Below are 13,520 nucleotides of genomic sequence, written 5' to 3'. Positions count from 1 at the left end.
GTACTGTAGCTGCTGAAACAGCTTGGCGGTGTTGTGGGCACCACCCATAGTTTTTAAGTTTTTGAGCTTTAAGCGCATGAGAAAGGCAGATAAAAGCACAAGCATACTCATGCAGGAACTGAACATGATCAAACTTCAGTCTTAGCTTTTTTTCCTTAATGTGTAATTAAAATTTTGTCATCGCTTTAGATTATGAAACATAACTTTAATATGAGTTCTGCTTTGAAAAGTGATCCTACAAATGACTCCATGGAATGCCTGGCTTTTATGCTACACCGATTAACAAAGCAATGTGCTAGTGCTGAAACCTTCAGTAGTAACAAAGATTGTGCAGCCAGAGCAGACAACTCCTGCAGGAAAAGCTCAGAAGATCAAGGCTGCAGTTGTACAGATTCCAGAGAGTCAACAACAAGAATGGTCAGTTTTTCTAATGTTGTCGGTGGTTGGCACAGTTACTTTCACAGTCAAATGAAAATTAGACTAAATTAGTCATCTAGCACTTGTGTTTTTTTTTCCTTGTTTTAATGCATAGCTTTTTTTTTTTTTTTCATCCTCCCCTTCCCCCACTGATCACTTTAAATGTGTTATGATGTTTTACAAACTGTGGGTACTTTGCTGACCACAGACTGAAATACCTTTGGTTTAGAGGCCAGCCTATTGTCTCCAGGCTATTCTTGTTCCTAAGCATGGACTGGAATAACACTAAAAACTCAGTGTGCCAAAGATGGCTTCCCATACCTAGTGGAACCAGATCTCTTCTGTAAGAGTGTCTGCTATATTCAGAGCAGAATTAAAAATCAGAACAAAAAAGAAGAATGTTCAACTCTTCTGTATCTGTGTTAACATTCTTAATAGGGTTGTAAATGCAAACATGAAATAATCACTTCTAAAGCATTGTTTTTTGGCAATTAAAAAAGAAAGCAATATCTTAAATAGTAACCTTAAGTGAGCAGACACTCCAAATCACTCCTATAAGGATATTGCACTAAAAAATTATTTTTAAGTGTCATCATATGCCTAGACATTTTCAGATTAAAATCTAAGCAAGAAATTTTTAAGAAATAAAAGTTGGCTATATTTTTTGCTCAAGGCTATTTCAAGATTCATCTTCCTGTTTAAAAATAAACAAACAAAAATAAAGCCCTACTCATATCTCTCTGGTTTTGTTGTTCTTTTCAGCTAATATTGGGAACCAGAAATTGATTTTACTTTCCAGGTATAAATCTAGCCTGGAGCAGAAGATATATGTAGCTTTTCTGGATAACTTCTAATAAATGACTGGCCTAAAAAGACTTTGGTCAGTGCCTTAGGCAGTCAGGTACGATCCTGATGACGTGTGTTGAGAAGATGAATAAAACAGAAGAAAATGGTTGTTTTAATCAGTTTGTTTATGGCTCACTTATGGGCTCCTGTGGCAGTTTGGACTGAACCCTGGAAGCTTTGCCTAATAACATTGCAGAAATAAATTGGATTTTAAGAGGATCCAAACTATGACATAAAATGGATTTCAAGATAATAGTCTAAGTGCTACAGAACTGTACCTTTCCTTGGCTGAAGATCTAAAGGGGGAAAAAATACTCCCGTGAACTGTGATCCAGTCAAAACAGTTGAGACAAGGCTCTCCTTGTAGTTGAACAACATCTCCTCATACTTTCTTGTACCTGTCATCTTCACTGTGCTCTACGCTGCTTGTGCTTGAAAAATCTTATCTACGAAGTATGTTCTGCCTTTCAAGGAATAGGGTACATGAGGATTAATTACTGCTCCTAGGAGAACAGCCTGCTAATCTAACTATCCCTGTTAACAGGGAGTAAGGTAAAAGGCCTTCTGAAAGGGCAGTTGGGGTTACATCTGTCAGAAACCGGTCTTAGTTTCTTTTTGGGGGTGACAGACACTTTTCCAGAGCTGATCCTGATCAGATTTGTTGCTTCTGCTGCTACAGATTCAGACGTGATGAAGAAAAGCAAGACTTCTGGTATAAGTAGTCTTGCCCCCTAAGGGGAAACTGTTTTGACATGAGGTAAAATAAACCACTTGGTGACCTGAACAGCGGCTGGATTTCCCTGTTGTTGAGGGTCTTGGAACTATTCTTGGAACTATTTAACTCTCGTTAAACTGCACCCAGAGATGAGTGGGCTTGTGCAGGTAGCAGGGCTGACTATAGACAGTGAATGTCTTTGCCACCAGCAACACTAGCTGGCACTCTGGTGAATTTCTTACTTCCAGTGCCAACCTTGCTCTGTGGGATTTTTGCATAAGGGGGAGTTGGAGACTTACATTTGTACCTGTCTTACTTTCCTGCACTTCTTTAATTTCATCTGAATGCTCCAGACATCCTTCCTGTAAAGAGAAATAAGAACTGGAGTAATATTACTGTAAGCCACAGAACCCCAAAATGGTGGTCATGCTGTGGTCATGAGCGTCAAGTACTCCTACACAATGGTAACAAGCGCTGTTTTTTCTTAATCTACAAAAAGAATAATTTTATAGAAGCAGTTAGCAGATGATGACTTCCTAGTAGCCAACCCTTTTCATTGTAATAGGAGGTGTAGAAATCCACCAGTCTGGGCTTTCCTCCTCCCACCCCAAATCTCACTACTTTTGAGCTCATAGCTTGTTGTGAATCCTTGGACAAACACCAGGGATCCCATTAATAAAGAGTTGCTTAGGTTTACTAAACAGAAAGGTTCTACATCTTACAAAGTTTCAGCTGCAGAGTCCAGTACTCCTTTTGGATAAGCCAGTGGCTCTTGGTGAGAAGGATGGATGTTGTGTGCTTTGACATCAAAGCTGAAGACACAGGATTGTGTATAAGGTTTGTCTGGCAGGCTTGTGGGAGCAGAGCAGGTAATACAACAAGGAGTCAAATGTTTCAGTGTCGTTTAATACTATGGAAATTAATTCAATATTCATCATTATCCACAGAGCATCTCTAGAGGTTTCTACAGTAATGTCACAGCAAATCTATTCAGCTTTTAAGAGAGACCATGCTCACAGCTGAGCTAATTTATATTAATACCTAGCATAACAGAAGTCATTTCACAAGATTTTTAGGAATTATATCTACAATTAGTTAAAGAGTACATGCTTTATCACCTTATCTCATTTACTAAGAGTTGGTTCTCATCTATTTGCAAATTTTGTGGGCTTACAAAGATTAAAGGTCTAATTCCAAAACAGCACATCTTGCTAAACTATTCCTCTATAGAAGATTATTTAAAGTTTTCTTTTTTTACTATACAAACCAAGACAGCTTTAATACTGATAGGCTGGGGATTCTTTTTCTGTTTAAATTTACATATGTAAATTTCCCTAGGTAACAAAGATCTACTCAAGTTGTAAATTCTCAGTGCTAATGCTAACAATAGATACATTCACTACAGTGTGATTACACTGGATAGGCTTAATACCTTTCAAAAAAAAAAAAAAACAACACGAATCTGTTATGCAGTTTCTTAAATACAAATTATTTGTAGAATTCATCAATGAATTGTACTTTAAAAATAGCTTCAGTATTGGCATCAGGTCTACATTGCTTTCCTTGATGTTGTGCACATTCCATGCCACCATAATGCAACTTGGAACATTATTTCCTTAGGTATTTGACAACATTAAAACATAAATAACATAGGAATGGCTGTCCTGGGTCTATCTGAATAGCAATGTAGCTTAACACCTTGTCTTCAACCAAGAAGATGGAAGGTGCTGTTTCTGATATCTGTTTTGAAAATGACAAATTACTCAAACGAATCACTCTTAACTCTCCTGTAAATGATATCCTGTAAAGCAGGAAACCTGCAACCATGACCACCGTTCTGCCTAAACATGACAGCGAGGTACCTCAGGGTCTGAGGATGCAGCTGATAAATGGTGTATGGAGTACTTACTACAAAGTGATGCTTGTCAGATACAGGTCAAAAGCTGGGGGAATACTGCTATAGTAATAGCTTAGTTTCACTAGCATTCTTATCAATAGAAGGATTTGGAAGACGAGAGAGTCATGTAGGCATGTTTCTTACTATAGTCAGGATACTTTCCAGACACGTGCTTGTAGCTCCTTAATGTGCACCCAGACTTTTTGTCTAGGTAGCTTGAATATCAAGAAGAGCATAGCTGCCAGCAACATAGGGTGCACTGCAGCTGAAGAGCCCAGTGTATGTATTTGTGCAGTTAGCCAGGGCTGTGCCTCTGTGTATATAAACCATTAGGGCACCAGTTAGTGGTGTCCCCCCTACCTCATCTGACATTGGCCATGTAGACACCCACCTGCATGAGTTTTAGTTGTACCTAAAGTTACAACCAGGCAGCGTAAAAGGACTCGGGGCATTAAATGTTTTTGTTTTCACCCTAAGTTGCCTTTGCACAATGAGAACAGTGAAAAATGTGTTCAGCTCCATGTACTGAAATTTTGTGAGTGTTAAGAAAATGTGGGAAAACAATTTCCCAACATCATTAAACATCAAATTTTGGAACAGCTCATTCTGACACCCATGAGATGAGATGCTGGGCTTCATTATGCTCTCCAGGAAATGGCACACCATGGTAGTTTGTAGAAAGTGGGCCACGCAGTAATGCAATACTGTGCCAGGAAAACCATATAGAAAATGAACATTGCAATAACACATATTAGGGGAAACCTTTTCTTAAAACAGGAAATCACAATCTCCTTTTTTGTAATAAAATTAACTACTGGCCTCTGACAAGATGCTTTAAAAGTTACAGTACTGGTAAATAGTTTATTTTTGTGTGGCTATCAATTTTTTTTAGCTGCCTTAGAACATCTAGTGAAGATGCATTTACAGACAGGTAATGAATCTAGTATCAAGCCTTATCGGAAGTGATTGCAATCCAGCAATTAAATTAGATTTCCCTGAAACAGGTTAATTGAACTACAATGCAGTATTTTGCCAAGATTTATCCTCTTCTGTAAATCTACTTGTGTCAGCTCAGATGGCTCTGAAAGGTCTAGTATCTCCAAAGATAGATTTCTTTGTATTTGTAGTTTAACCCAGAGAGAGATGGTGGTGTTACCTAGAAATTCCTTATGATAATGGTGTTACAATACTCATTTGAATTCTTTGATTTGCTTGTTGTTTTTTCTGTTGTTGTTGTTTTTAACCTGGATTTTTGGAGGAAGGATGTACTGAGGTATGATGTAATGATGCAAATGTGTATCCTGCTCTTCTGAAGTATTTGAGTCCATCTTGTATAGAGAGACTAGATACAGTATTATGACTTTCAGGTACTGAAGGCCCATTGTAGATAGTCACTGTTTTTTCAGCTGCCTCTTCTGAATAATTTTTGTCTGTCATTAAGGATAATGTCAATTCTCTACTTTAGGTTCCACAAGTGAAGGGGAGAGTTGATAAGAATAAGGATAAAAGCATTGTCAGATATTTAAATGCCTCAATGTGGACTACAAAATTAAGAACTTTTGTAGAAGTCTGGGCTGCTTGTCCCCAGGAGGCTTCAGATTCTGAGATTCTGTTTCTTGAATAACCATATATTTCATCACGTGTAACTCACAAGCACTTTAAACACACCTCCTGTATTGGGGTTTACAGCAGTGCTCTGGTGATACAGGAATGATGGTAGTGTCTGAACTGCTCAGTGTTTTAAGAACTGAGCTGGAGGGGCTGCTGAGGCTGGAGATACAGCGGCATGTCCAACCCAACTCTGTCCTGCAGTGGAGACGGGGTACCTCTAGAAGACCACTGTTTTCTCATTACAACCCGTTTGCACCTCAAACACCATCTTCAGCTCTTCAAGCTGTAAGTTGAGCATCTATTTATGAGCCAAATCAAGATTTTGGTTTGTGTTTGTGGGTTTAGGAAACAGACATAACTGAGCTGTTGTTTTAAGTGTCATCTGATGCAGCTCAGCTGAAATAATTTGTGCTTCAGTTTTCTCTTTTATATCCCAAAATATGAAATGAATTGTTTTATCTCAAAGTCAGATAGTGTATTACAGATCTCAGAAGAAGAATTTCTGTATTTGGTCCAAAAAGTGTACTTGATGGCATTGCCCTTTGCAGAGACACTATACAATAATACCTTCCTCTGGTCAGTGACAGAAAACATCATGGCTGGGACAGCCTCTGTTGCATGATACATGCAGTCATCAAGCAAGCAGTCACCTAAGAGCACCCTTGCAGTTTTTAGTTTAACCCCAGCCACAAACAGAGTCTCTGAGTGCAGCAGAAAGAGTATATTGAATTCACTTCACCAAGTTAACCTTAAGAGGAATATTAGAAGAGTTAAGAGTGAAATAGTGCATGCAAAGGTGAGCAGTTCAGAGAACAATCTCTACTTGAGAAACAGCTTCTAAATAGCAGGCAGAGAATGAAGCACATAAATTACCTATGTGCCAAACTACCTGAAAATAATTTGGATACTCACTGAAGCAAAGTATTGTATCCAATGGTTCACTGCTAGGGCAGATCCATCTGCTTTCATTTCACTTTATTTCTATCCCTGTAAGAAAATCAACATACTTTGCATCCCTAGTCTATAGTCCATAAAATCAGAACAATCAAAATTCCTTCTGTCTTGGATGGAGGTCTGAACACTTACTGTTTTATTAGAAAGTGCTTTATTTTTATGTGATTGCTTCATCTGAAGGAAGGTAGGAATGAGTAGTTCAGACTTAAGGTACAAGATCAGAACCATTGACTTAACCTTTTGAATCCAGTTTGCTATCGGATGTCAAACTACGAAGCTGACGTATAGTGTACATTTAGCCTATCTGTGGGAGTTTATGGGATGTCTGTTGTTAGAGCTGAAATACTGCAATAGAAGTGTAAGATTTTTAATCCTACCTGGGACCTTAGTCTAAACTCAGACTTGAAAACTGCTATCTCTGTATAGGAAATATATATCAGACTTTTCAAATGGTGATATACCCTATTTACAGACAATAAATGGAAATGGGAGATGTTGCAGGTCAGGATGTGGGGATGAGCGTCAGCAAGTGAGGGGGAAGGAAAAGGAGGAGGATGAACCAGGCCAGGGTGTGTAGAAAAAGTCATTGGTTCATGAGGCTAATTTTTCTGTTGTAATGGAATTTGCCTATAATGTATTATGAGACCAATATCCTATTTACTCTTGGTAATTGTTGAACCTTTGGGCCTCTTATCAAGAACAAGATGCTATATAACGGCTTTATTGGTACAATCTTGGGAATAGAGATATGCTGGATTAACTGGAAGATTCTCTACACTTCTTTCATATAAAAGATTCAAAAAAATCATGCCAGAATAGCTAAAATCCCTGAGTTCTCACTGTGAAGTTTGTGCTGCTTATGCCTGATTCAGAGGAGGAATTTATGGTTGAATCTCTCATGTACAAGCTGAGAATTTCAAATGCAGGTGTTGTGTTCTTTCTATCACTATGCATTCAATGTGTTTTTGTAAATTTTGTCATCAGCTGTCTTTGGCATGGTCTGTGAGCCATAATGCTATTGTAAAATAACCTAAGTAATTGAAGATTAAAAAAAAATATATGCTCCCTTTATTAAGCATTATATTAAAAGAAGAGAAAATTGGCACAGAAGCTGAAGTTCCACATTGACTGAATTCTGTTCTTAAAGGCAATAGGCAGTAGTTGTACGTCTGTTTTCACCAGGAACAGGAAGAAAATGTCTTATAATGAGTTTTAGACAGATATGTAGATAGATGCTGTGCATTGGCAGACTGTTAAAGCCAGCCTCCACAATTTATCAAAGGTGATTTTATTCATGGGGTTTAGGCTTCAACAGCTGCAATAGGCACAGCACATGAATCTGAAAACACCTATCTGCATTGTTTGATGCCCACATGCCTTTGAAAATCTAGCCTCACAAGCCAAAGTGGAGGGGGAACAAAATCTAAACTACAAGCAGAGCAAAGCCCTGTTTTGATATGACCTACACAAATTCTTAGATGTGATATTGAAATTTGCTACCGTGACATTATTTCCATAAGTTTCCTTGGTTAAGTTAGAGGTACAGACACCTTAAACCCAGAGTAAGTCCAAGAACCTTTTTTTCAACTTTATGAAACTTCTGTTTGCATTCACTGGTGAATTGTAAAGTCCTGCACTTAAATGTATATTTTTTTTTCTGGAGTAAATACGATCAAGCTAATTGCTTAGGTCTGTGTAATTATTTGAGGCTTATGTATCCTAGATTTGGGGGAAAAAAAAAAGGGGGGGGTAGTACTTACTGGGCACATAGGATGTGGTGGTGGTGTTTTTTTAACACAGTTGACAGCTGTCTGAGAGACTGAGACCCTAATAATATTACAGGTGATCTCTGCTGAGATGGATTATTGAGCATCACGTAGATAAGATGGTTGAAATCTCATTGTAAATGTAATTTGTTTCGTGGCTGTTGCTATACCGCATGTGGTAGTGGAGTTGAGAACATTACACTTGCCTCTAATTCAGTGAGAGTCACAACAGATAAATTGGAGGTCAAAAAGGCCTTTTGGGAGAGCTCTTGCTGAAAAGGGTTATATAAATGTAAAGTATTATTATTATTATTATTTATGAGCAGATTGAGTCAAATGTCATGCTGGATGCATTTCATCAGTCTGAGGCTAGACTTGTGCCTGTAGCTCAGCAACAGCTCAGTGATACAGACTGATAGGGGGATGTTTTTACCAAGCTAAACAGAAACTCGAATAAAACAGCAAACACTTCTTTACAAACAGCCCTGCCATCCAGTGATATTTCTGAGGTTTGGCATTTGGAACACCAGATGGGGTGGCACAGAGCTTTTCCACCAGGGCAAGAAACAACTTGCAATCTCCAGTCCATTGTAGAAATGTTTAATTTAGATTACGTAATGAATTTTTGCTGTATGATAGAACAGTGGAAACAGATATCAATATTTTATTATATCCATGAATCACAGCTGTATAGAAATGCTAGGAACACTGACAAATTCATTGTCAACATGTGTAGCATGTTCTGTTCTTGGGGAAACCTTTATTATTCAGTGAGCTGTCACCCAGGAAAAGGGAAACGTTCACTCCCCTCCTGCCTCCTTTCCCCTGCTCTGAATAAGGTAAATGGATTCTGCATTACTATGTGAGCCATCTTGGTGTGTGTGTGTGTATATACAAAGTCGTAGAAAAAGGAGGGAGAAAGTTTAATCTCACACTTCTAAGTCCCCCACTAAAGCTAGGGAGACATACCTCTAGCTCACAGAAATATATATGTTTTAAGATACTTCATTTCTGGAATCAAAACAGCTACCTTTTCCCCTTCTGTATTTTTCTCTTCATTGGCTTTAATTAAGTTTGCCCTAAGAAGCTTGTGAGGCCAGATAACCTTGTTACATGAAAGAAAAAGATTACAGACTGTGGGGTAGTTCCTGCTAGCTTGGCTGTCATTTATAAAGCCAGGATTTAATATCCTTTAAGCTTTTCTGTTTGCAGACTCATTTTATTTAAACTGCATTTATATAAACTGCTCAGCCGATTAGAGAAGCAGCTCTATAGCCTTAATTTCAGTGTCACTTTCCAGCTGTTTTGGTCGGGCTTCATGCCTGGATTTTATGTATTTGTGCACTAAAAAGAAAATACATCTCAATGATAAATCCTTCTCCAAAGCAGAGGGAAGTAGCAGTAAATAACATCTGTTGAAATCAAATGAAAATAAAAACAAAAGCCCACAGGAAAACCAGATACAGCAGGGAGCTTGAAAGCAAACTCACTGCAGAGTTCAGGTTTAAATATGATCCAAATCCTTAAAATTATCCGTAGATAGGGGACAGAGAATTTGTGACCTACCACTTATACAGATTTGTCAGATCCAGGTATAAAAGGGATCAGTTATTAAAAGACGTGTTGCAATTCTGGGGCTGATCCAAGGCTACTTGAACTCATCTGAGGGATCTGGAAGTTCATTACAGATATTCATGACAGTCACTGATTATCCTAGAAATAAATTCGTGCAACGCTATGCTCTTGCAACTGGAACAACAGGGAAAGGCAGAGATCTCCTTTTCAGCCATCTATTAAGAGAATAAATCTGTATCCCAGCTGTTCCATTTTGGTCATCTGTACATGCCTGGAGCTAAGCACCTAAATACCTGCTCTCCACTCTGCTTTCCCCCCACCCCCAAGCTCTGATCCCCTCTACCCAATATAAAGACAGGCATAATCTAAAATCGACTGTAAAAATCAAATATAAATCTTTTAATGCACCTAGCCATTGTCATCTGCATTTAAAAATACTGCTTCAGTTCACTGATGAAGCCACAAGCTCTGTATGGGCTTGTCTGTGTCTTGTTCAGTTAGCACTTTCATTTTCACAGGGCTAAATGCTAGACAGTCTGACTGTGTCAGTCCTGCATGCTCAGCGGACTGCAGAGTGCTTGTGATGTTGCCAAGAATGACAGGGAAGAACTTGGCCCCACATCCTTCCAATACACATTTTCAGTTTTCTGTCTTCTACATCAAGTGTCATAGGTTAGAGACAGCAGACTACCACAGCTTCAATAAGTATTAATTTCCAATTAGATATAATTTTACACAGGCTTTACCTTCTGATCAGGAATATATGATTTTTTTTCCTCATTTTACCCAGACCTTTAAGCCTGCCCTTTCCTAGTATACCATGGACATCTAACTACTTTTACATTTAAGACAGCATAAAAGTGACTTCCTTCAAGTATGTAGGACAGGAATATGCCATGGTTCTTGTTTTGTTACAATTTATATGAAGAAGTAGAAGGAAATAGCATCCTCACAATCGAATATGATGAACAGATGCTGTGGCATGTTCTGCGGGATTGCCTCAACTTGCAGTATGAGTTTTTCTTGCGGTAACTAAAATCTAACACAGTTTGTGGATGGGGGAACAGTGAGAATTAATAACTAAATCAGCCAAGGCTCTAAGTCTTACCATCTCAGAAAAAGAATGTGTGCGCACAGCTCTAGGAAATTGCAGAAAGGTGAAACAAGGTTAGAAAATATGAGGTCTAGAGAATATCCACTTCAAATGGGATACTTAAGCAAACATGGCTTTATCTTGATTTTTAGTAGCATATGGTGACTTTTAATACATTGCAGAAATGTAGTAAGTTGCAATTTCAATTAAACTGTGGGAGGACTACACATGTATTCCTTAAAATAAGTGTTTTTCAGTGATTTTCTTTTTTTTAACAAAAAACATTCATTTCTTGTATACACGGAGTTAGAGGTGGGGTATTTAAAAACAAAAATATCAGAACTGCCTGCATTGACCTCTCATGTCTCCTAAATCCCAGCTCAGTCCCTGCAAAAATTTCATTTGCTCTTGACTCTGTAATTTCTAGTGTTTTGTTTCAGCAGTTTTATATGTTGCAAGCAAAGTCACTTCCACTGCATCCCTGGGAGACTATTCTACAATTTAACAGACCTTGCTCTAGGATGCTGAGATTTTCTGAAAATTGTATTTCAATTGATCTTTTAGAATAGCATGTACTGTCTCAACTAAACTGAAAAGAATTGCAGAAGTCTCTAAGAAAAAGTCTGTTCAAAAAAAAAAAAAAGAAAAAGCAAACAAAGCAAGTGCCTTGTATGGAGAAATGCAGATACACGGTGTGCAGCAGAGAGATGGGTGAAAATAATAATCCCTTCATAAATATCCTTCATTGAGAGGAAAGGTATATCAGAGAAATTGTGTTCTTTCCTTTGACATGCTGTTCTTAGATTCTCTGCAGATTCCTTGTACTGCACCCGGAAGTCTCATGTGCCTCCTTTGCCCACCACTGGTACAGGAAAGGTAGCTGAGGCAAATCCACCGAGCCCTCCCATGCCTGTCCTCGGAAGCACTGGTTGCAGCCAGCACAGCAAGCCTGCTGTTTGCTCTGACACAAGGAAACAGATCAGCGTGGAGTCCATCATACAGAAATGTTTGTTGCTTATAGGTCAAATCCCTTAGAAATGAGTATGACTGATCTGAGGTTACCTCTTCTTTATATTTCCTCTTCCTTTGCTTTCTCCCCAAAGAACAGCTCATATACGAACTACATAAAGGTGACAAACTACCATTTTGGGGTGTATTCACTGCTGGAGGAGCAAAGGTAAAATGAAGAGCACAGTTAACAGGAAAAAAAATATCTTGTGAGATCAGTAACTCTTCTTCTTTAATAGTCTGCCAACCCAAACGAATATAAAAGCATCAGAAGCAAGGAGCTTTTTAAAGAGATTATAAAATTGTACTCCACAGAGAAATTACTCAAACAAGTAATTTCAGCAGTCAGTCATAGAAACAATACAAAATGTCCAAAGCCACGGGGCATACACAACCCCCAAATCCCAATAGCCTCAAAAGGAAGCTATGAAAATCTGTATCCCAGTGGTGAAAACTATTTTTGGATGACCCAGACAAAAGATTATTTTAGCAAAAGTTAAGCTGAGACAGAATCTGAGTAATACTGAAAACAAATTGTTGGTAATATTTATGGATGATATATATATATTCAAGTCCTATAGGAATCTTGTTTTCTAATTATGCTGAGGAAACAAGAAGGAACCCCATATTTCTGGACTTTCACAATTTAAAAATTTAAAAATACCATCTTATTTCACTTTCTGTCCCCAGCATTTATGTGAGAAACTTGAAGTCAGTCTTCCAAACTTCTAATTGCATTGTATAATACTATAAAAATCCTAAATCTTCTGTTTACGGTGCAGTCCTGCCTCTGCAGTATTGCAGTCTAAATGGCGGATCTGACAATTCAGCAAGGCAAGATGGAGATCAGTATCTGTATTTTCCTGGACTTCTAATTTCTAAATAGCCCACCCAGCCATGAAGCTGTGAAGTTGATTTTTTTCAAAAGCTGAAAGTCAAAAATATTTTTTCATACCATGTTTTTTGGGAACAAAGCATTTATTTTGTGATTGTAGGGGTATCTTATCCCTTCAGAGTCTGACAGAGTCCCTTTGCAGGTCTTGCAGCTTGCTGTGATGGGAAGTGCAGCTCTGTGCTTGTCCCTCTCCTTCTCTAGCCCTGGGCTGCCGCACCTTTTGTTTATATCCCCATGATTGCACGTTCAGAACAGGGTCAGGCAGGAACTGAAATGCATAAAGGAAGAGAGGAGAGGGGAAAAGGTATAAATAAAGTCTTAAAGAGATCTGTGTTGACTAACCTTAGGCTGGGTCATAGACATTGTGCCAGTTTGGAAACAAATCGGTGTATTTGGTATTTCTTAACAGAGGATGCTCTTCACACGATGTTTGATTGCCACAATGTGTTTGTAGGCTGAAGAGCAAAGCTGGGAGGTGACCAGCTGTCAGTGCTGGAGTCTGTGCCACTTATCTAATTCTGTCTCTCTAACAAAGAAAATCGATCAGACCTGTCTGATGTGCATTTGTATGTACTCATCTGACTTTCCTGTAACCCTTAGAGAGATGCAGGGAGCAAAACTTCGTACGTTGCTCCCTAGTACTTCAGATATAGGCAGAAGATACCTGTTCAATAGCAACTAAGCCATACTGATCTGTAGGCTGCCAAGGTTTTTGAGACTCCCAGTGGACTGGTTAGCAGTGA

At 38.5% G+C, this 13,520-nt stretch overlaps 1 protein-coding gene across 13 annotated transcripts in view; it reads left to right on the top strand.

Moving 5' to 3' along the window:
- LOC121075688 overlaps positions 1 to 13,520 on the top strand; it is a 231,188-nt gene that overhangs the window by 184,792 nt on the left and 32,876 nt on the right. The window contains exon 9 of one of the 13 annotated variants that reach the window (XM_040569204.1): positions 190 to 1,197. The exons of the other annotated variants lie outside the window; for them this stretch is intronic. Coding sequence (XP_040425138.1) covers positions 190 to 489 — 300 coding nt within the window. The 3' untranslated portion in view covers positions 490 to 1,197. Of the gene's footprint in view, positions 1 to 189; positions 1,198 to 13,520 lie in introns of those variants that run through there. 13 annotated transcript variants of the gene reach the window in all.

This window comes from Cygnus olor, chromosome 1, assembly GCF_009769625.2.
Source record: "Cygnus olor isolate bCygOlo1 chromosome 1, bCygOlo1.pri.v2, whole genome shotgun sequence".
Lineage (NCBI taxonomy): Eukaryota > Metazoa > Chordata > Aves > Anseriformes > Anatidae > Cygnus > Cygnus olor.
Note: the sequence above shows the minus strand (reverse complement) of the source record. Positions and strands in the feature narration are given on the sequence as shown.